Source organism: Mya arenaria, chromosome 4 (assembly GCF_026914265.1).
Source record: "Mya arenaria isolate MELC-2E11 chromosome 4, ASM2691426v1".
NCBI lineage: Eukaryota > Metazoa > Mollusca > Bivalvia > Myida > Myidae > Mya > Mya arenaria.
The window spans coordinates 74,068,246-74,092,438 of NC_069125.1; the positions used below are offsets into that span (position 1 = coordinate 74,068,246).

At 34.0% G+C, this 24,193-nt stretch overlaps 2 protein-coding genes across 2 annotated transcripts; both read right to left on the reverse strand.

Annotated features, from left to right (window-relative positions):
* Positions 1-696: 696 nt before the first annotated feature.
* LOC128230539 (mitochondrial fission process protein 1-like) lies at positions 697-6,410 on the reverse strand. The gene is made up of 3 exons (XM_052942892.1): positions 6,331-6,410; positions 4,552-4,679; positions 697-4,075 (listed from the first exon to the last, which is right to left on the reverse strand). Exons 1-3 carry the CDS (start codon positions 6,404-6,406, stop codon positions 3,752-3,754), a joined length of 528 nt encoding a protein of 175 aa, XP_052798852.1. The 5' UTR covers positions 6,407-6,410; the 3' UTR covers positions 697-3,751.
* Positions 6,411-7,871: 1,461 nt separating this feature from the next.
* Positions 7,872-23,604, reverse strand: LOC128230540 (anaphase-promoting complex subunit 7-like). The gene is made up of 16 exons (XM_052942893.1): positions 23,492-23,604; positions 20,974-21,102; positions 20,416-20,499; positions 20,007-20,090; positions 19,626-19,741; positions 19,026-19,139; positions 18,357-18,537; positions 17,774-17,862; positions 17,463-17,577; positions 16,915-17,056; positions 12,836-12,930; positions 11,587-11,631; positions 11,066-11,178; positions 9,947-10,063; positions 8,594-8,702; positions 7,872-8,293 (listed from the first exon to the last, which is right to left on the reverse strand). The coding sequence occupies exons 1-16, from the start codon at positions 23,555-23,557 to the stop codon at positions 8,240-8,242; spliced, it is 1,653 nt and encodes a 550-aa protein (XP_052798853.1). The 5' UTR covers positions 23,558-23,604; the 3' UTR covers positions 7,872-8,239.
* Between the last annotated feature and the right edge of the window lie 589 nt (positions 23,605-24,193).

A 24,193-nucleotide genomic window follows, 5' to 3' on the forward strand; every position in this document is an offset into this window, starting at 1 on the left:
CATTGTTAAAACACTGTTTAGGCCATATTTTCTACTTTATCTATATGAAACCTGGTCAGAATGTACTTATTACAGCAAGGTAAGGTTTGCAACTGGGTCATCCGTGATATTAAAAAAATCATCCGTGATATTTAAAAAAAACTTGGTCACTAGGAAGGATCTAAGTAATATATTTTTTAATTCCAGCAGGTATAAAGTTTTGATTCCATACCTCATGATTATTGAATTGGATCAGGTGAGCGATACAGGGCCTTCAGGGCCCTCTTGTTTAAGTTATTGCCCATTTTTATAATTGCAATCTTTTGTTGTATTAAATACAAAGTTAAAGGCATAGTTAATACTGATCTTAATTCAGCTGTCTTTTTTGGGGGTATTGACTTCAACTGTATAAAAGAAACATTACCGGTATTTTTGTGTTTGGTCAACTATATTCAAGGCTGCATTGCTTTTAAAAAATAAAAATTCATGCCTTATTTCCCAGCTGTTATGTCCTTATTTCTATATAGAAGTACCATAAACTTAATGGATGCCTTCTCACCGACATAGGGCATTCAATGAGCATACATCACTCCCGGTGATACTTATTACAAGAATGTGGTAAAGTGGGAGTATAAATCACATCTGGTGATAGTTCAAGTTGTAATTGTCAGTTCTTGTACTGACTGGGGAATGGATGAATGGGACATGAACAAATCATGAGTATTAAAAATTTATTTCACCCAGTATTGCACTAAACACACAAAAATAAATTGAAAAGTGTTAAAGCAACTATATGTACACTTTAAAAACACATAAACTCCATAACATCTTATACGGTATCAATCGAGGTAAGTATCAAACCACTTGGCTGAGTATATAGCTGAGTATATAGCCATGACAATATATTTTTTATAGAAACTCGGTACACGCATATACCATTTCATTATTATTGAAGCAGTGTCACTCGACGTCTCACACAGTCTGAATGGCAGTATTTGGACAAAGTCTACAACACAATATGACATGGCATATTCCTATACAACTGATAAAACAGTAAAATGGTGAACATCTGTACCTGATAATATTCTGTTGATGAGGTAGAAGAAACAAAATGGCATCCTTTTGTAAAGAGCTTACCTTCAATGTCCTAAAAAATACATTTGCAACATGCGCTTGATGGACCCTAGATGTAATGTAATAATTTCCAGCCCTGTTAATTGTTAAACATTGGTAGACTATCATTGGCATCATTTTTTTCCCCTTATAAGTAAATATTTTAATTAATAATGTTTTAGAATGACCAAATGTTATTGAAAGAAAAGATTAATTCATTACTTAACTTTAAAACCTAAAGCCTTTTGCTCCAGCTAGGCCTAAATAGGAGGGTTGGCAATCCCACTGCCCTTTTCCAGTACCCTGCTGCCTTTTAACTACACCCTGCTGTGCCCTCTTGTTTGACTAGAGTCCATTTTCAGAATAAAGTATGAAAATATAAAATATTCGTAATTATGACACTAAAGTAAAGATAATAGATAAGGTATTCATAACAAGAATGACGCGAATTGTGCGCCAAGTGTCCCCTACCAGTTTAAAGCCTTGTGAAAAGGATGAGCGTGTGTGTGACTTAAACAAATCCTAATGGCCTTTACAGTAAACTTTATCCATCAAAATGCAACAGGTTAAGCCGCAAAACCTTCCAGATCACCCATGTCTACCTCGAACGTATTGCCCTCTATCCACATACTGAGTTTCATGAACCTAGCTTTGATACTTTTTGATTTATCACAGGACCAAATTGGCTATATTTTTAATGTCAAGGGCAATAACTCTGCATTACCTTGTCTTGCCCTCTTTCCAAGTTTCATTAACCTAGCTTGGATACTTTTTTAGTTTTCCCAGGACCAAGATTTTTTTTCAGTCAACAGCTATATTTTTAAGAAGTCAAGGGCAATAACCTTGCATAACTTTGTCTGACGAAAAAAAAATTAGGGATGGAAGCGAATATCTGAGTATCCGGATATCCGGATATCACGCAAGTATTCGGATACCAAAATGGGTATTCGAATATTCGTTAAGAATTAAAATTTCAATGAAATAGCTTAGCAGAGACATAGCAATTGTCATAAAACTTTTCAGATGAAATATTTCAGGTGATCAACAGTGTCTGTCACAAAGCGGGTATGTGATACAAATCGTCTGCTAATTGGGTGTTTGCACAAGGCGTGATATTGTGTCCTTGTAAAGCACCCTGTTTAGTTCTATGACCTTGTTTACAATGACAAGTCTTGTTTTATGATCTCAGATGTGCTTAATTGACACTAATTGGCTCTAGTTGATTTTAAACGGATTGATCATTAATCCGTAGGAATTGATCGTCCAATCACAAGATAAGGGTCGTGCAATCAAAGCTATTAATGACCAATCGTATTTTTGATGAATATGCATGAAGAAATTATTGCTATCTGAACATACGATATGTAAACATGTTTGGTTTATTGATAAATAAAAAAGTACACGCATGTAAATAAAGAAAAATCAGATCGTCTTTTTGTCTTCTTATCTTTTCCGCAATTATATCCTTCATTACAAAGCACCGCAGAAATTGTAGGTATGGCATTAAATCAAACAATGTAATGAAATAAAATTACAATCGACTATTAAATAATCAAAGCGTCATTTAACATGAAACCTGCTGATAAATAACAAACTCAAAAGCACATGGCAGTAACCAAGCTACCACCTCGGCCGAAGTGACTATCAAATTCGCGAGGTGTTTATGTGGTATTCATCATGAGTTTTATGACGTAAAATGAGTTGTTTAGCTTTGATTATAACATTATAAATTATTAAGACTGAGAAAGAATGAATGAAAAAGTGAAATTGCCATATGACGAATTATAAATCAAGTGGACGATTATGTCAAATAAGAGAAGGTGGATGACATATAATAGGAAATTTACTTATTATGAAAACAATTTTATACGAGTATCCGGATAGTATTCGAATACTTGATACGAATATCCGGATACCGATTTGGTATCCGGTTTCCATCCCTAAAAAAAATACATTAATGTGCAAAATCTCCATTTTACCCTCTATCCACATACAGAGTTTCATGAACCTTACTTTGATACTTTTTGAGTAATCACAGGACCAAATTGGCTATATTTTTAATACCCGGTAAGTAAAGGGCCATAACTGCATGACAAAATCAAAACTAACGTGCATAATCTCGATATTACCCTCCATCCACATACTGAGTTTCATAAACCTAGCTTTGATACTTTTTGAGTTATCACAGGACCAAATAAGCTATATTTTTAATAAGACAAGGGCCATAACTCTGCATTACTTTGTCTGACAAAAAAAAAACACTAACGTGCATAATTTCCATATTGCCTTTAGAGTAATCGCAGGACCGAGATTTTTTTGTAGACAGGAGGACGGACGAAGGGTAAACCTTAAATCCCCTCTGGTGGAACCAGTAGAGGACTTTCAAACTATTGGTTTTGAAAACAGTTACAACACATACACAACTAGAATTGAACATTGGCCCTTGCAAGTTCCCCATTAAGACTTATTCAATTTGCCCTTTCTGACCTAGCACCCTGGCCTTTTAAAATCCTGGCTGGAGCATTGCTGCTTTATCCAAAGACTCTGTTGTAAAGAAGGAATGTTTCTGCTTCATATTACAGATACTAGAAGCACATTTTTTGAAATTGCATATTATGTTGCTTGCAATTTTTATAATATTATGATTTTAAAATAAACATCAGTCATTGCGATGATGTTTAACTATTTTTTTAATAATTGGTCCTTCAAATTTTCGGAATGTTGACTCCATGATATAATCTACAGATCTGTCAATTGGTTCAATTATAAATGGAATGCATGCTAGCCCTATTCCTGTAACAGTCCATTTGAGAAAGGAAGGTGACATTTTCCTGGATCTTCCAAGGAGATAGGTAGAGAGAGCACAGATCCTGTTGATGGTAAATCCAGGAATGATCACTGAAGCCAGACCCTGCCAAAGTAGCGTGTCAGCCACTGCCCAGCCAACCTTGATTCTCTTGATGTCCTCAGATGGCCAAGTTTTCTAAAATATAAACAACTGTGCTTACACAATAATACTGTTGAAAATCAAAAAATCATATTTTTAGACTCGGGCTATATAGCAACCTTTAAGCTACAATACATACTAAAATTATGGGCAAGGTTATCTTGCTATTAATTGATGTTTAACCATGTAACAATTACATATGCAGTGACATCCCCCTAAAAGGTAATACAACTTTGTAGTGCTACCACTTTCTGTTGGTTTGACTTTACTTGTCACCCCTCTCAATTAAACTAGCACCAGTTGACTTACCTTCTCTATTACTGTAACAAATACTTGTTTTATGTAAATTACTATTACTAAATCATTTGTATAATGAACACCTCACCTTTCATATATATATATATATATATATATATATATATATATATATATATATATATATATATATATATATATATATATATATAGGTTTTTTTTATATATATACCAGTGTCTTGAATGCAAACCCTTACCATTCCTGCCTCCCTCCCCTTGTGTATAGCATCTGCCACAACATAAACACTGGCCACCCCATAGCTACTTCTTACAATATTCACATGAACCTGTGACCTGAACGCCTCACCAACTTCATTAGCATAACCTGTAAAAGTGGACACAAACACAAATTTGATTGTCAATTTGGTAATTCCATGAAGCAGTCTTGGTTCCTGACCTTTGTGCAGCAACTGTACGAGGGTGTTACACCCTCCCTTTGGAGAACTGTATACTCCATTTTCTTTCCTTAAATCTTGTGTAACAAAAGATATTTTACAATTTGAAGAGTCTGCATAGTGATTCTTCCCTAGTCTTTCCAAAAAACAGATAGTTTATGTGTTTTGATCTGTTGAAAGATATATGTAATGAAGACACTATAACAATTGTGAAGAGAAAAATGATGAACAAAGAACAAATGACAAGGTATCTATAAACTAACGAAATATCTCCTCTCCCCAACAAGAATCTCAAGGCACAGTTCGTCCATCTAACACATTACTATGATCCTATAATACGAACATACAAATAATACCAGAAACAGCCATTCTTCCAGTGAACCATCAGGGACTGGAATCCATAACCGACCCATTGTTTCACCTTTAGGGCTCAACTTTCCACAAAAAATTTCTAACACTTAATCAGATTTTAATGGTTTTAACTAAAACTCTGCCTTGCACTGTAATTTGTTTGTTATTATGTTTTTCATAATTAGCATATGTTACATTTTAAAAAGTGCTTTTAAATACCATTATTGCACAAAATTGTAAAATATATTAAACTTATATATATTTATTTGACATTATTTGTTAATATTTTAATTTGTAAAATGTGTAACACGCAAGTGAACAGCAGTTGTTGAAATTAGCACAAAAATGAAGTTCACCTACAATGTAGATGAAAGTCATTTAATGATTCTTGGACTTGACAGACTGAAGACATACAGGGGTACATAACAATAACATGATAAAAGTAAGAAGTATCCCTGAACATTCATAAAATTATTATTGTGGTTACACAAACCGCCACTGTCATTTTCAAAATTGCTCAAATTCTGGATTGCAGGACTTGTTGAAGCTTTTGATGCAAAGCACAGGAATTTGACTCAGTGTTTGGTCAAAAATGATATATTGAGTTATTATATGACCAAGAACTGACAAAAAACAACAATTTCGGACAAAAACCTGGGTATTGATAGTATAAGTGACCAGGTTTTTGTCGGAAATTGTTGTTTTTTTGTCAGTTTTTGGTCATATAATGACTTAATATATCATTTTTGACCAAACACTGAGTCAAATTCCTGTGATGCAAAGCACTAGTGTATGAATTGCTGAGCTTATGAATAGACCTAAAATACTTAAGCAACCTGGGAGGAAAATTGCAACCAGTGCAATACTTGAAACCACAACAGCCTGCAAACAAGCATGGTGCTCTTCTGAGCTAACCTGGCAGTTTTGTTCTTTCCCAAACTCTCTAGAAAGATGATTTGTTAATACAGTATTACTTGCATTCATCTTATTGATCATGAAAGTTTTTCAGTTTAAATGACAACTCGTTTAAATCACAAGTCAGAAAAGTTACAAGGCGATGAATCACAATTCAGAAAAGTTACAAGGCGATGAGGCAATTTTCAAATCATGTCCGAATATATTTTCTATCCGAAAGAGAATACAATTAGACTAACCTTTGTATGACCAATAGTCGTCTTGCTTTAATTACTATATTTTATGTATGCTATGAGTATTGTATTTCTAACTTGCCTAGGTATCTTATAGGCGGATCTCTGAGAGGATCTTTTTGTTTTTCCCCACTTTCATCATGCCCCTGGTTTGACATATCAGCTCAGGTAGCAGACAACAGTTTTTGTTGATAATCAAAACTTTGAATATAAGGACAATCAGTCTGGGAAAGTTCGATCGAAACATCTTCATTTATAATTATAGTCCATATCTGGAAAGGGGGTGGAGGGTGTACATTCATTTATAACGTATATGCTGGGAGTAAGATTGGTCCCAGGTATATGTCTTATAGTTTTTGTGACAAGAAACATGTTATAATATTGATTATTAATAAATGAAGATGTTTCGAAATATCAGAATTATAAATAACAAAAAGTTCTTAAATTTTAGAGTTTCTGCATACCACATCCCTACACTTGAATACTGAATACTAATTTCAAGTTTTCTTTTTCATTGCTCGATCATGATGTTATCAACATTTTCTTTTTACCTTAAACGCATTTTGAATACCACATACCATATGCCAATCTCATGAATCACATCAAAAGATTAAAAGAATAACTTCCATACATGCCATATTTTCTGGAGACCATTCAGGGGGATTTGTTCAGAAGGCTGAAAATTCAGGGGGATTTTGGTGGTATTCAGGTGGATTTTTTAGCAGGTTTAAATTTGTGAAATTTCAAAGTATATTTAGATGCAAAAGTACGAAAAAATGAATTCACATAATTTTATTTCGCTATGAAAACCTCTCAACTTTTTCATTATAAAGAATTATTTTATGTCATGATTTATCATATTCTTATGATACACTGTCATGTCATGCTGTAATACTGTACATTAAATTTAACTTCCTCCAAAGTCTTTTAAAAAAATTATGCTTAATACTATCAGCTATGATGACGTTCAGACAATAAGAGAATGGAATGAATTTTATTAATTTCTACCTTCTCCAAAATAATTATATTTCTTTGCCTTTGATTATTTCTTCTAATTAATTGATCACTTGTTTTCTTTTGGCATGTATGAACTTCAAATAAATTTAGTCGGTTAACTATTCATAGCTAATGGTTTCTCTGTTATGTCATACTGACTGAAAATAAAATTTGATTTGTAAATGAATAATGTTTGAATTTTTGTTTTAAAATGTGACATAAAATGCTCCATTTTGCCAAAAAGTGTTAATAGCACTATTGATAACAGACTTGTTTTAGACTTGGATTAACAAGTTGCTGTGTGTTCATTAAAGTAAGTAAATTATCTAAATATCAATTCTAAAAAAAGTTGCCAATGTAAAATGTTTGAGTTGATTCTCTATTTTTTTTCCAGATATCAGTGTCTGGACGTTAATGTAACTGGTCATTTCATATGTATAACAGCACTTATACCATCTCACTATTGGCCTAGCTATTAAAGCAAAATGCCCATAGATGTATTAACTATTGGAATACCTAATAACACTTGCTTTTCAATGCTGGATCAACAATCTCAATTATTGATATCAGTAACAGACAAATATCACAGTCATAAATACTTTGCATTAAAACGAAAAAAAAGTGAAACAGTTTTATTGAAATTTATACAGACATATTATTGTACAATATGTATCTATGAATGCTGTCAGTATGTGACAGAACCATTTAAAATATAAGATCAATACAGGTATAAATATCGAAGAAAACAGCACATATATATAATTACACGTTTTATCACAAGCATTTCCAACACAACTCATGGTATGATTAAATAAATACAGTTAGTGCTGTCTGAGAACAGTCCTGAACTTGGCTGAAGATCAATTGATAGGAGTGATCTCACACTCTTGCAGGAAAATATCTGTATAGCAGCAACCATTTTTCCTGTATTGCACAGTAGCTGTCTTTCAACTAAATGACATATTTTCTTGCCAACACTGTTTCCAGTTTGTTAGCTATCCCAGATCATCTGACCATGTACTTTCCACATCACTTCCATCAAAGTCAGCCTGTAATTTACAACAATGGAATGATATGGGTCCAAAACAGATTAAAAACTTCACATCATTAAAATTGATTCAATATTTGTTTCCAAACCCTAAGCTCAATTCATTTATCAGTTCTTTTAAAGACTAAGATCCTGTAAAATTAATTAGGGTTACATGTCAGTCAAGCATCACAGTGTGATGTATTACATTAAAGGGTATAAACTGATACATTGCTACACATGAGCAAAATATAAACAATAATGTGTATCAGCTAAATCTACTTATATGCTTATTCAAAGACAATCCAGGCCTGTAGCTTACCTCAGACACACTGTGTTCCATCTCAACATCAAATGTGTTCTCTGCCCCAGACTCCCCATTCTCCACTTGCTCAATCCCTTGTCTTGCGAGCTCATTTGTAGGATCAAGGCTACAACAGAGGACAAATAGAGTTCATACTGAAAGTTTGTGTATGTTTCTTTAAAATTCTTTAACCCAAAAGTTTGCGTTGCTTTAAAAATTGATTACATGATTTTGCTTGTTCTGAGTGTAATAAAACCCCTTTGCATTTCTTATATATTACACTTGTGCAACATTCATGTCATGTGATAAAAAGAATGTTACAATTGTTGCCATATAAATAAACAAGAGCTGTCGTAAGACAGCGCGCTCGACCACGCCGCTTTGACTTAGAAGTGAATACAATAACTATGTAATATGTGTCTGTCAAAAGCAATAAAAAAATCAAATCAAAAAGTGAACAAGAATCACGATGTGACAAAACCAGGTTTTTAATGATTGCAGAAGAGATTCAGTTTCAACTGCTTTCTTTTATTTTTAGTAACAGTGACCTTAATTCCATGGGCCCCAAACACAATCCCATGGAAGTCCTCCATAAACTCTCCCTACATATCAAATTTGGTCACAGTATGTCAACCATAACTGAAACAGCAATTTATTTTTAGTAACAGTGACTTTGACCCTAGGGGACCGAAAGGCAATCCATGAAAGCTCTGCATAAACTTGTCCTATATACCAAGTTTGGTCCCACTATATCAACCCTTACTTGAGTTATTCAGTATTAAGCATATTTCTATTTTTAGCAAGAGTGACCTTGACCGAGACCATAACTCTAGGGGCCCAAAACACAATCTTAGGAAAGGTCTCTATAAACTCTTCCTATATACCAAGTTTGGTCAAAATATGTAAACCCTTACTTAAGTTATTTAATACCAAACCCTTTTTCTATTAGGCCTAAACAAAAAATATGTCTGTTTCGGGTAACCCGACCCTACCTATAATAATGCGCCGACCCTAACTATTTTTTTCCGTTTCTGAGCCAAAAAAATATTTGTTAGCGAATAGAGAGTTACGAAGGGCAGATAAATGCATATTTTAATCAGAATTATTGTTTATATGATAAAACAAAGTCAGGCAATGACAGTAATGTAGGAAAGACTGCCATGTGCAAAAAAACACTCTGAACTTACGACAGATTTTGAAAAAAAAAAATAAAAAAATCAAAAAAAATCCCTACCTAACTTTCCTAGAAATTTTGGGAAGGTTGCCCTAAACAAACAATTATTTTTTTTTGGCCTTAATAGTAACCTTGACCTTGATCCTAGGGGCCTCAAACGCATTCCCATAAAAGGTTTATATGTCCCCCATACATACCCGAGTGCCTTGCTGTACTGGTCAAGGGCCTCCTGGTGGTCCCCGGTCAGACGCAGGAAGTCAGCCAGCAGCAGGTGCAGCTTGCATGTACTCTGGTTAACTAAGTAACTCCGCACTCTGTCACAATAAACAGCATTAAAACATAATCAGAATTACTTTATACAGTATCTGTAAAGTATTATTAAATGCTTTCTGGTGAATTGTAGAGATTTATCTTTGATATATAACTTGATATTTTCATTGTTTCAAACAGGGAAAATATGTATTTGATATTTTTCACTGTACTTAAGTTATAGCCTGTTCTGCTACCAAAATCAACATCAGCCCGCACAGGGCTGGGACACAATATCTGTAACGTTATTGCTATAATCAGGTAACATGCACATACTGATTGGCTTGTTTATCTGATAGCATTCTTTTAAATGTCATGACGCATAAGGCATAATGAAATGTTTCGTGTAAGAACACAATATAATATAATTTACCCTATGAACAACATAAGTTAATTTTTCATTCATGGCTACAATGCACAGACAACGTCAACATGTATCATACACTACATAAATAGTTAAAGGAATACATAGACAAGTCCTCTGTCTGATGTCAGATGTGTGTTACCAATTTGTTTACCATTTGACAGTTTCACATTGATTGGCAATGTCACAAGCGTTTGTTCCTGATAATATCGCCATTCTATTGGAGACAAAAGGTAACCATTGCTGATAGACATACATAGCGGCAGAATGTTCTACTTTGGTCTGACCTTTCACATTTGTCAACAGATTCTAAAAATGTTCATATCAGTAAAATGCTCTATTTTTCAAACTTTTGACTTAGAAAAGAAAAAAAACAATTCTTCAAACATCAGACAAAAAAGAAACTTTTTCATATATTCAAAGTATCATTTTTTAGACCATTCCAATGATATGAAATATATATATAAATGATCCAAGTACAATGACTTAATAATTCAACTACATTCAGATGGCTGTTCTCTTTTTTTGTCAACTGTACCATTATTTTGCCTACCTCTGATAAACTTTGTTCACCTCTTATCAGCTATCTGTAACTATTTATATATATAATATGTAAACAAAATAATGTGACACTATTACTCACAGGTCCACTCCGTTGTCAAACTTCTTCTCCTGTTTGAGGATGTCAGCCATCACATACACCGGCAGCAGGTTGCTCGGGTCTAGCTTCATTGCCTTCTCCAGGTATGGCTTTGCCTGCAAACACTTTATGTATCATACACTGCATACATGTATATAGTTAAAGGAATACATAGGTACTTCCAAACATATGTGTGTAACCAATTTGTTTACCATTTGGCAGTTTCACTTTAGTGCCAGTCACTCACTAAAACATGTTTGATTGTTTTTATTCTTAGAAAGATAATCAACATGTAAACACTTCTTACTGAAAAATCATAACATAATTTGATTTGACTGTCATACAGGTACCTTAAACTCCCACCTTTTAAACAGCAAATCAGGACACCAAACCTATTTTTCTTTGCATCATCTATTTTCAAATATGCTGATGCTAAGTCAAATTACTCTTTCCAATACTTATGCCATATACGAACCAGCGTATAATACTTAATTTTAACAGTGAACATTGAAATAGAGACATACCTTTGCAACAGCAGTGGGTTCCTTTGCAATCATAGCTCCATATAGCTGAAATTATAGTACATGTATCAACATTCAGTCTCAAATATGAACAATGAGGTGGCTATTATTTTTTGCTTGATTTGAATACTTCAAATCCATGTCTTCAGTACAATTGACAAATAAAATATTAAATATTGTAATTGGTTTATACAAATTTATTTTTAGCTCGATTGTAAGGAAGGATGAAAGCTGATTTGAATCACTCTCTAGTCAGTTTCCTGGGCAGAAACCAGCACTATGTACTCTCTGTAGTCCTTTTCCTGGGCAGAAACCAGCACTATGTCCACTCTCTAGTCTGTTTCCTGGGCAGAAACCAGCACTGTGTCCACTCTCTAGTCTGTTTCCTGGGCAGAAACCAGCACTATGTCCTCTCTCTAGTCTGTTTCCTGGGCAGAAACCAGCACTGTGTCCACTCTCTAGTCTGTTTCCTGGGCAGAAACCAGCACTGTGTCCACTCTCTAGTCTGTTTCCTGGGCAGAAACCAGCCCTGTGTCCACTCTCTAGTCTGTTTCCTGGGCAGAAACCAGCACTGTGTCCACTCTCTAGTCTGTTTCCTGGGCAGAAACCAGCACTGTGTCCACTCTCTAGTCTGTTTCCTGGGCAGAAACCAGCCCTGTGTCCACTCTCTAGTCTGTTTCCTGGGCAGAAACCAGCCCTGTGTCCACTCTCTAGTCTGTTTCCTGGGCAGAAACCAGCACTGTGTCCACTCTCTAGTCTGTTTCCTGGGCAGAAACCAGCACTGTGTCCACTCTCTAGTCTGTTTCCTGGGCAGAAACCAGCACTGTGTCCACTCTCTAGTCTGTTTCCTGGGCAGAAACCAGCACTGTGTCCATTTTGAAAGGCCATGAGAAAGTACTCAGGTGGGGCACGAACCCACAACCTCTTTGGTGAGAGGTGGACCACTCCAGCCCCTAGTATTTAGACACACCCTTAATAAATCAGCATAAACCAATTATTGTAATTGAATTCCAAAGAAGGGCATATTTTATAATTCATTACTATGGTTCCAAGCCTGAATAATAAATAAGTAACTACAAATACATGTCCATGTATGTTCCACATTTGTTTTCTGTCAAAAGATTATGCAGGAAGCACTCTTTCAATTTCAGGAAAATGCTGCACCCTGGGGATTGTATTGTTGATGTTACAGAGGTTTAGTGAACACTACATAATCTCCCTCCAACACTACATAATCTCCATTCAGACATACCCAGAGTGTTCTGACATTTGCTCCGATGGTTTTCAAGGCCCTGCCTGCCCAGCCGATGGCCTCCCTTACTCTGCCTGAGTAGCACTCTGTCAAACCTTCAAAGCACATACACAATCAAGCAAGTAGGCAGACACATGGACTTCACATCAGTCTTATACTCACTATTCTATAACTTTCAAAAAATTATATATCAAAGACAATTTCACAAACAATTTGGTTCAGCTTATTCTAAGGTGCTAAAATAGTAATGGTGAAGACAAACTATGTAAAATCACATTCACTTTGATATTACCTATAAGACAATTTAGACTATATAAATAAACACCTTTAAAAAACAAATAAAAGTAATATTCTGTTATAAATCAAAATCAAGGTAGATTTAAATTAGGGTCACCCCTTCCCATTATCTTTTAGGTTTTATCAAAATTGTCAAAGAGACAAATCTTGCATAGTCAATATAACTTTTAATACAAATGTTTATGAATCATGCAGCAAGTACCTATGTGGATGCTTTTCAAAATAATGAGGCTTTTTCTTTTATCTCTCCTAACTTTTATTCCTTTCACTTTTGGAAAGTGTTTTCAGGCACATTATGGGCCAATCAATGTTGTTAAGAAAATTGTTGAGTTTCAAATGGATGGCTCAATCAGCAAAATATTTGTGTAAGAATATGTTGCTAAATTTGACCCCTGTGCACCCAAAAAAGTGTGACATTTTACATGAAGACCTTTATTCAAATGTGTTTTATTTTTAGAAACTGAATGATATAGTATTTTGGTATTGTTTTTTATGCAACTGAACCCTTTCTCATTTAAAAAAAAACATACTTCAAATAAAAAAATATGTATTAACTTAACCAAATTTTAATGTCATATGACGGACCCCCATTCATTTAGTAAAGAATATTCAATTCACATTGAGAACACTACCATTCCATTTAGGCACTATTTATATTGAATTACTATGTTATTTTAATAACTTTAACCTGTCAGCTTTATATAAATAACATAGTTTTATTATTTCATACATTATTTTGTCTGTAACTCAGATGCATGTCTTATTACTCCAAAATGTCCCCTGTGCACCTTTTCGGTTTTTAGTTGTCAGATTTCTATAATTTCTTCAATAAAATGATATTCTGCTGTATTTCCCAGAAAAGAAAGTTACAACAAATGCAAAAACAGTTTTCAGCCTCTCACATACAGAGATTTGAAGCATCTGCATGGTTTAAAGCAATGTCCCCTGTGCACCCTGTTTTAGCAGATTTCAATAAAATGTCATAATTGACCAATATGGTGCTAATTCAACATTATGAGAAGTGTGTATGTTATATTTAGGCATCACTTGATAGTTTAGCATCTTGATGGTAAGTGTGTTATGAATACTTTTTTTATTATTTAATTATAAAGCCATGAAATGTTTACTTTTCAAGGTTTATTAAATTAATTCAAATTCAGTTTCGATATTGAGGCACATAAGATAACATATTTTGTTTAAATATTCTATTTTGATTTAATCATAACAATTAAAAAACATTGAATCAAATTGAAATTATTCATGTAATGCTTTTATATGTGCAAGGTATTATATGCTTCAATTCAGTGCACAGGGGACATTTTTTTTTATGGATAGCACATATACCAGATTATAATTCTGTACAGGAAACAAGTACCCTAGTGGAAAAGCTTGTAGTTAAGCTTCCTTTTCCAAAGAGATCACATAGAAAATATGAAAACAAATGAAGAAAAGACTGTTGAAAACATTAACAAAATGAAGTCTATGAAGCGCAGAGAATGACTTAGGAAAGATCATAAGTTGCAGAAAATGTATGACCGAGATCAAGATACTCAGAGAAAAAGAGCAGGATTTTCCAGGTATTGCTCAAACCCTAAGAAAGAGGACAAATAGATCCTATATGATTTACAAATAAAAGAAAAGGAGAAACTAAAGAAGCAGAGGCAGAGAAGAAATAAAATGAAGCAAAATGAAGAAACAATAAAAGTCCAGAAAATGACAGACAGAATAAAAGAAGAAAGGTTAAAATGAGAAGGTATGAACACACACAGTTTAAGCAGCATCAGTTCAGAAAAGGCACAACATGCAAAACAACCCCTTCAGAGGGATTCCATGGCATGGGCCTCCACAATTAACCGTCTGGTAAAGAATGCCATACCGAAGTGAAGGTCTTAAAATAAGTCATGTTGTAGAAAATTACACAATTGGTGAGGTCTGTCAGTCAGAGTCATAAAAAAAGTAGGCACACCAACTAAATCAGGAAAAAATTAAAAAGGCAGCTAGTATACACAAGCAATGCTAAGAATATGTAAAGTTGCAAGAAAAGTCTTTGGCAATTTGAGCGCCTAAAAATGGACCAAAGTAAAACCATGTCAAAGCCAGGTGAAATTAAACCCTTGTGGAAACCAAAAGTTTCTTGAATTTATTTCTTGAATAATGCCTAATAAAACAGATACTATTCTATTGAGTAGGATGCCAAAGGCAAAGAGACATCTTTTAATTTAGACATCACATGTTCACAAAAGTGTTTAATGGTAACAGGTGCATTGAGACCAAAAACTTTATTCCACTCTGTGGACATATTTCATTCCATTGTTTAGGTATTTAGTTTTGTAGACTCTAATGTAATCTTTCAAACATTTACAGTATTGTTTCAAGCTTTACTGAAAGTACAGTTCCTCTTATTGTAAAAATGTTTACCAAGAAAAGTTAAGTTATAAAAATAATTACATAATTAAAAATATTACTTGCATTATGATTTGTCCCCTGTGCACCTTTTTCATTACATAACAAAGTACTAAACATGTATGAATTCTAGTACTTTATATTACCATTGATGATATTTTCATATATTTGGACTTAATATATGTGACTGTTTGCTGTAAGTTGTTCTCTTAGCCATTATTTTCCATTTGCATCATTACATGCTGTTGAATTTTGAGAAAATTGTGGTGAAAAATGTCATACTGAAGAAATTTTGAGGAATACACTCTATCATATACACAGAAATGTCTTAAGTTGATCACAAATAATTTTTTATTAACATAAAAGGGAATATAAATGCATATTATATTGGCTTCCAATATGTGTCCCCTGTGCACCGAAAAATAGCTCAATTTTGAAATGAAAAATTTGGCAATTGTAAGTTACAATACATTCTTGAAATTTGGTATGTGGTCTATAAAGATGCATAAGGTGAGGTATATGTAGATTTTTCCCTTATTTGATTCTTATTTAATTACAGCAAAAACTTTGTGAGGTAACAATTTATTTTTGGTTTCAAATTTAGACAAAATGTGTTGATTTTTTTTATTTTTCTTAAACAACTGAGTTATTGTGCATATGACTACACACAGGTACCAATTACTGATTATAAAATTCAGAAAAAGCATCCGATTTATGCTAGGTTCTTGTCATAAGACACTTTTATAAATCACCCATATTGTTAAAAATGTTCGCAATATTTGGATTTAAGGTCAAAATATTTTTTTAATTGTATTTCCTGATACTTTCCCAAAGTTATTTCCGTGTAATTTGAAGTATTTACTTTCATTTAAAATAGGTGACAATCATGAAAACTGGGTTTGAATTTTCAACCCCTATGTCACACTTTTGCCTCATTATTTTGAAAAGCACCCATGTACATGTTAAACTTGATTTCATTTTATTTGTATCAACATTATTTTTCAATATTTAATATAAATAGGAATGCATAGGAAATAATATTTAATTGTCACATTGAATGGAACTTTAATGAAATAAAGTTATTCGAACTAATAGTTAGAACATTTTGTATAAAATCTTTAAAAACAATTATACAGTATGGAGCGAGCAAATGTAGCGAACCCTTCAATTCATTTGCATCAAGAATCAAGATATATAACAGTATAATCTAACTTATTTAGATTATAACATGTTTCCTGGAAGGGGGAGCCAAATTATGATGTTATATCTGTTGAGCTGTAAAACTGCTAGTCTTAACATTAAGCATGGCGCTTATTTTGGGCTGATTGGCGATTTCACTGGCTATAAATGCAGGTTGTAATCTAATGATTGAATCATACCAGCATATGCCTCGAATCTGAGTGGTGCCCGGCGGATTGCAGCCTGGAAGTGCAGTGTGGCCTCATTCACCTGCTTTACCTCGAGGAATGCCGTCGCCTTCAACAACAGGCCCTCAACATTCATACCATCTAATGTATTTGCCTTTAAGGAAAAACAATAACTCTCGAACAAAAACTCAAATTTGTCAGGCTGTGTATAACTACCATATATACATTGTTTATTGCGCAATTATATTAATTCCTTCACAACAACTTATTTATTTCCATTTATATACAACATACATCTGTTTCTTATTATGAGACATTTTGAATTTTATATGTAAATATGTTTAAATGGTATGATTTTGTACTTTGTTGGTCCATGTCATATAAGAGTTCTGTTCTCTTACATTAAAATAACACTGATGTGACAAAAGTGAAATACATATTAACTAAAACAGGAAATCATTCCTATGGACAATGATACTGATATAAGCATGTAGTGTTGTTTTGTTTCAACTCACTTGCTTTTTTAACAAGATGCATACAGAACATGTCAATAAACAAACCTTCTGAGCATAATAGACCGCTCTTGAATTCTTTTTGGTGTAAAGGGCCAGGTATCCCATGGCAACCCAGGGCTCAGGGGAGGTCTCCGTGGCAGACATCAGCTGGTTTGCAAGTCTACAGAAGGAGGAGATCATGTAGAAATAGTCCATCTCATGGATGTAAAAGCACTGAGATTTCTTTACATGTTCTAACCCACATGGTGTTATATTTTTAATAGTTCTCAGAAATGTTGGGTTTTATTCAGTTCGCATCTATCAATAATTCATTTATTGTCAAACAATACCTACAATAAATAAGATAATTTGAGTACCTCTGTAACACGAGCCCTCTTCTCTCCTTATACAAGAGGTACGCATATATGTCCATGTTGGCAAGATGGAGGGGGTCTATAGCATGGGCCTGAAAGTAACCGAAACAGCAAAACTTTATTACTTTCATAAATGTTCAATTTACACTTGATTTGGTGTTCAGGACAGATACCTCAGGCTCAACATGTGCTTACATTGGCAGAGAAATGAGGAGTACCTCAGAATATTTATAGGCTCAGGTTCCTCTGTGCAAATATGCCACACATACGAGTGAAGTTCTATTCTAATAGGCCATCTGTACTACTATTCTACAGCAACAATCACTGGTTTGAAACAATATATTCAAATTTCTCTAACAAAACATTAAAACATTAAAGTTAGAGAGGAAGTGTTTGTTTGGTGTGAAATGGATGGAAACCTGGAACCATACAATGCCACATGTATGATAGAAACCTGGATGCCAACGCCACATGTCTGAAGATACAGTATTCATAGAAGGAGTGCCATCTTGGATAAATATTTTCTTTTTCTACTTTAAAGTTTTTCAGCCTTAGGCGTTCTGGTTTGTTTATGTGTGATTCCTACCCTTTGAAATGCAGTTAGAGCCTGTTTGTAGTGTCCATCGAGGAAGAGTGCGCGGGCGATGCTGGTCACCATGTACACATTGTCCTTGAGACAGTCGGTCAGATCCAGCCTGAACGTTCTCACCGCGTTCACATAGTCGTTGCTTGATACCTGGGCATGGCCCCGTATCCACTGTGACAACCTGTACACCATCAACAGATGAATTACTAGATAATGTACAAAAAATGCAAAGTGATGATCAAGAATGCTAGATTTCAGTGCACCATATACTACAAGTAGAGGTTGATACAAACTACAAGTCTTTTTTTCAAAATTAGTTATTTTTAGATAACAAGAGCACATAATGCTAATGCTCATCTGTATTTTGTTCTGTTTTTGCCACTGGCAAAACTCAACAATTATTAAAAGCAGAGTTATGGGCCTTGCTACACATGTTCATAATGGCAAAACATTTATCAAGTTTCGTGTGAATACACTGAAGATTTTAGAGTTAGAATTATGGCTAATGTTAACTTGTTTATGTAAATGTGATGACGACAATGCTAATGCAATCACAAAACTTAGACTTTTTCTTTGAAAAAACAGATGGGTTAAAATATCTGTTGTATATATATTGATTCACAGATTTTGCAAAAAAACAAACACAACCCAATCCAAGTCCCTTCCTACCATTCCCGGCAGAATCCCTGTGGTAGAGAGCTGATGATAAGTGAGTGGACGTCTGTTCCCTTCTGCCCTAGACTCAACAACCCATTGATCGCCTCCAGTGCCAGCGGACATTCTCTGAATGTGTGATAATTGGGCAATCAGTATACATATGTCACAACTACACTAACATCAGAAAACAAGAAACTCCCTTCAAAGATGTAACATGACAAGGTTTAATGTAATGAGGCAATTGATAAAAAGATATCAAGCCTAAGACATTTTGGTTTGTCTCAAAATGCTGAATGTCACATGTTTAGACACTACCTAAATATTGTTAATGTAATAAGACAGTTAAGTCTCAACAGGTGTAACTGTAAGGAAACAAAACACTATGATGCCTTGAAGACATTTACTAGTATTTAGACACACCCATAAAAGAGATCATACATAAAGATAACGCCTTGTAGGCACCATGCAAAACAAAAAAACAAAAAAAGAACATGATTAATATGTCAAGCACTGTCAGATGGTTTACATTGTCCCTTTAATAAAGCAATATTTAAACAGTCAAAATAAACATATTCAGGTTTATTCATTTATCAGAACACCATTGGCCACTACCTCAGGACTTCCTTATAGCTGGTGATGGCGGAGCGGTCCATTCCAGAGCGAATGTAGAGCTTGGCAAGAGCAAGGTTCACTTTCGCTGTTCGCTGCTTGGTGCTGATACCCTCCAGCTATAAATTAGTGGAATACATTGTGCATAGCACTTGTATACCCTTGAGCTATAGATTAGTTCAATACATTGTATATCATACCAGTAAACTCTCTAGCTATGAAATAGTGGAATACATTGAACAATGAGCATAACAACGGTATACCCTCCTGCTATAAAACTGAACATAACAATGGTGTAACCTTCAACTTTAGAAGAGTGGTGGGTATTTTTTGGAAAATAAATTTATAATAAGAAGACTGGAGAAAATTTCCAAAGCATCGTACCACAGACATGGCCTCTTTGTACTGCTTGGAGTAAAGCAAACACTCGTAGATCTTGTACTTCACCTCAACATCTGATGTCAAATCCTGAAAACAGGACTGGCAAGTTTTATATAATAATTAACTAATTTTTAATATCAAGCATTTTCTTTTCAATGTTTATTATAATATATTTTCTACATGTATATAATGTGTATTGCCATGACAACTGACACTACAAAACAGGGCTTTCTCTAAAAGTGCGCTGTCCGCAATCACAAATGCCCATCTGTTTTTTTTTAGACTACTAGATATAGGACTGAATTTAAGTGTACTTTGTTTTAGGCAAAGCTCATAAATAAAAATACTGAAGCAATTTTACATCAAACTTTCATTTGAAAGAACTGCCCCTGTATCAAAGAATGAAACGAACATTTGTGGTAGAGGGAGGAGCAGCTGTTTTTCCCTTGGTCTTGTTGATAACTTTTTTTAGCAACAAAGCTCTCTTGTAGGTTTCCTGAAAGATTGAAAATAAATAATATAATAAACTAAATTGTTGGAAAAAGTATTCTGAGATTCCCCCCCCCCCACAAAAAAAAACTGAAAAACAACAGCATGTTTTTCATCATAAAAAGGGCTAGTGTGTCTTCCTCATAACTGGTAAAAAGGCCCTGCAGTTATATCAATTATTATACCAGGTGTAGCCTGATTGAAGCACAATTGAACTTATAATTGACTCTATAAAATTCATTTTTTCTGGAGGCAAATGTTTTCAAGAAGGGTAATTTTTACCCGATTGTGAAGAAGATCCATTAAGAAGGGGATTTGCGCTGAAATGATGGCGCCAAAAAAGACCCATAAAATTTTCTGGGTTCTAAAATCCTCTCCATTAAAATATTATAAACACCATTTCTAATACCACAGTCCCTTAAGCAACATTCAAATCAATAGTTATTTACATCTTTAAAATACTTTAATATCTTATCCCTACCTCTGCCCTGGTATACTCTCCAAGATGAAACAAAGCATTTGCATTGTAAACAAAACACTGGTATTTTTGTGTGAAGTTTAAAACCTCAGTTTCTGCAGAACTATCACACAATGTCATCACAATACAGGCCTGAAATAAAACAACAATTATGACAGTCATTTTAAACATGTACGCAAACTAAAATGCAGAGCTCCAGATAAGAAACGTAAAAAACTTTGCAAAAGATCTGTATTAGAAGAAAGAGATAATGCTGGGTAAAACAAAGTCTTAATAACATTAATATTGACGTATTTATTTGATGCTAAATGCCTCTGAATCCTAAACATTGAACATGTTGTCATTGTTTTCAGATTTCTGGTCAGGCCCATGTTAGACCATAAGCTACTACATTGACCCTGTAGCACAGGCAGCTGTATCTTCAGCAACAAAATGAGCGTTGGGGATTCTTTTTTTTATTATTATGACATTTCTTATGTATCCCTGTAACGCTACAACTCTCTACCATTTAACACAGGGCGAAAGAATATATAGTAATATTATGCATCGATGTTGAATTATAATGACCAAATGTTCAATATGTACCCGACAGTGATCTAAACTGGATTTAATTTGCCATTACAGTCGTTATTTTCACAGAAATATATTCTGGGTCACTAATTAATACTGTTTTATACATGTACATGTACACAACCTGTCAGATTTGTCCCAGATTTACAGTTATCGGGATACTTGATAAATAATCGACACATGTAAGTGTTTTATGATATCTGAACAAGTTATTTTGGCATAATGATATAAATAAATATGTGTTTAATAGTAGGAAATAATATTTTTGAAGAAATTGAAATTTATAACGGAGATAATTTCAAAATTGTGGCCGCGAGGATTCTCTGCGCAAGGACTGTTGCTATGTTTTGCTGGGATGGTGTAATGAGTCTGGCATAGTAAAAAAAAATCGTCAAAAGACTCATTGACAGCCATTTAGGTGGATTAGTACACAGGGGTTTCTCTCGAAAAAAAAATTTCTTATATATATTATATAATATATATAAGATTTTTTTTTTCGAGAGAGAAACCCCTGTGGATTAGTACAGTTTAATAAGGGATTCCGAATCAGGGGTAGGTCCGAATCAGTCGTTTAAATTCACAGGGAAAATATCTGGGAATGATCTGCATATGAAGATTTTTTTACATATATATTGTGTTTGACGCTTTGTTAATGCTTACAACAATTTTAGAACTTGTACACATCAAAACTGCCTTTGTGTACATGTTTACAAATATCGCACATGGAACAATTTTACTGACGCACCGGTAATGGAAAAGCGCTTTGGATGAAACAACGTCAAATAAATAGGTAAATAAGTGGTAAATACTTGTTATTTTGGGGTTTAACAAAAAATGGATATTTACTTGAAAGGATGCTAGCACCCCACAAAAATATATTGACATTAAATATTGATTTTACATTGAAAATGAAAGTGGGTTATTGCGGGAATTCCGGGTCACATGTTGGGGGCTGTCTCAAAGTCTAGTGCACTGTATATTGTACAGTAAATAACGTTCTGGTAAACAATTCTACATTCTTGTGTTAAAATATTTGTAGAAAACTCAACTTTCTACAATAATATCACTTTTTAGTAGCTAGATAAATTTATAGTGTGTGTTTTAAAGCTGCACTCTCACATAGATACCATTTTTACTACTCTTTTTTAATCTTGGAAACTTGAAAGAGCAAATTTTTGCATAAATATATCTGCAAACCAATGATATAAGATTGCCGTTAAAAAATTCCGTTCGAAAATTTATGGTTTTATGGCTTAAACCGTTACTTAGGGTTAACAGTTTAAGAAAAATGCATTAAACATAATTTTTTAATTTAAATATAAAAATCTGTGATCTGATTTCTAGGGATTTTGGACACAATTTGCTTGTTCCAAGACATTAAATAAGAATAGTTGTCAATACATTCATTCTGTGAGAGTGCAGCTTTAAGAAGTTTGAACCAAAAATATTTGTCTGAAAGTTAACTGATAGAAATCATGGCCTTAAGTAAACAGAACATTACTTAAGCCAGTGGTTCAGTGTATGTTACAGTAAACTTTTTCATAAAATTTTAAATGGTGCTAGATCTTATACTTAATAGTAGAAGCAACTGATGTCCATGAGGTTGTCGGTGTGCAGGGGCAAACCTCGAATTTGGAAATTCAGAGGGGTAGAACTCGTGGTTGCAAATTTGTAGCTCATTTTAGTTGGAAATCATCAGTGTGTATATTGTAAGTTATTTAGTGTGTTTTTTTTACTTAATTTCTGGTGACTCTTAATACTCTGATTATATTGACATAAAAGGAAACTTAGATGAGTTTAATCATTAAAAAAAAGCCTGGACGGCATTTAGAATGAATTCTGTGTCAGTGTTAGTATGTTCTAGTGAGGTCGCGAAAATGTATGTCAATTCAGATTACATGTAGCTTAACAAACTTGCATCGTTGAATTAAACTTATACAAATTTACAAACCAACTGTTTTAGATCCTGATACAGTTCAAGATCATGAAGTTGTTTAATATAGTCGAAATACTGCATTTTCAGATTATTTTTCTGTTTTGAACCTCTGTATCACTAAAGCGCTTTGTGGTGCATTGCAGTAAAACCCGTACGCCTCCGGCCCAACTGTGCCAACGCTCGATTTCTTGGGCGCCCCGATTTCCTTATGAGGGGGGAAATCGATCAGTGTAGCCTGGGCGAGTGAGAGCTTTTGAAGCGAGATTTATTATTTATGCTTTAAGTTGGCAAGGGGGGGAGGGGGGGGGGGGGGTGATAATTCTAACAATTTCTAGTCCGAAATACTGCATTCTGAGCGTAATATATAACCTTTTTTAACTTATATTGCAGTAAAAGGTCTTGGATGGTGGTACCCTTTTTCTAGGACTATAGACAGAAGGTTTTGGGTTAGTTTTTGTTTGGATTAGTTCAAAGGCATACAATGAGTGTCAAACTAATTGGAAAGAGTAGGACACACATGCGAAAATAGCATTTGTCTACGAAAATAGCCCGGAACATTACAGTACAGTATAGAAAAATGATTTTATGATGATTTTTTATTTCTTTTTTTAGTTAGTTTGAAAGTTTTTTTTTGTTTTTTTAAAAAATAGCCTATTTCTGCGACATTAGCCTGTTTTCGCGAAAATAGCATTGGACTATGAAAATAGCCTGCTATAT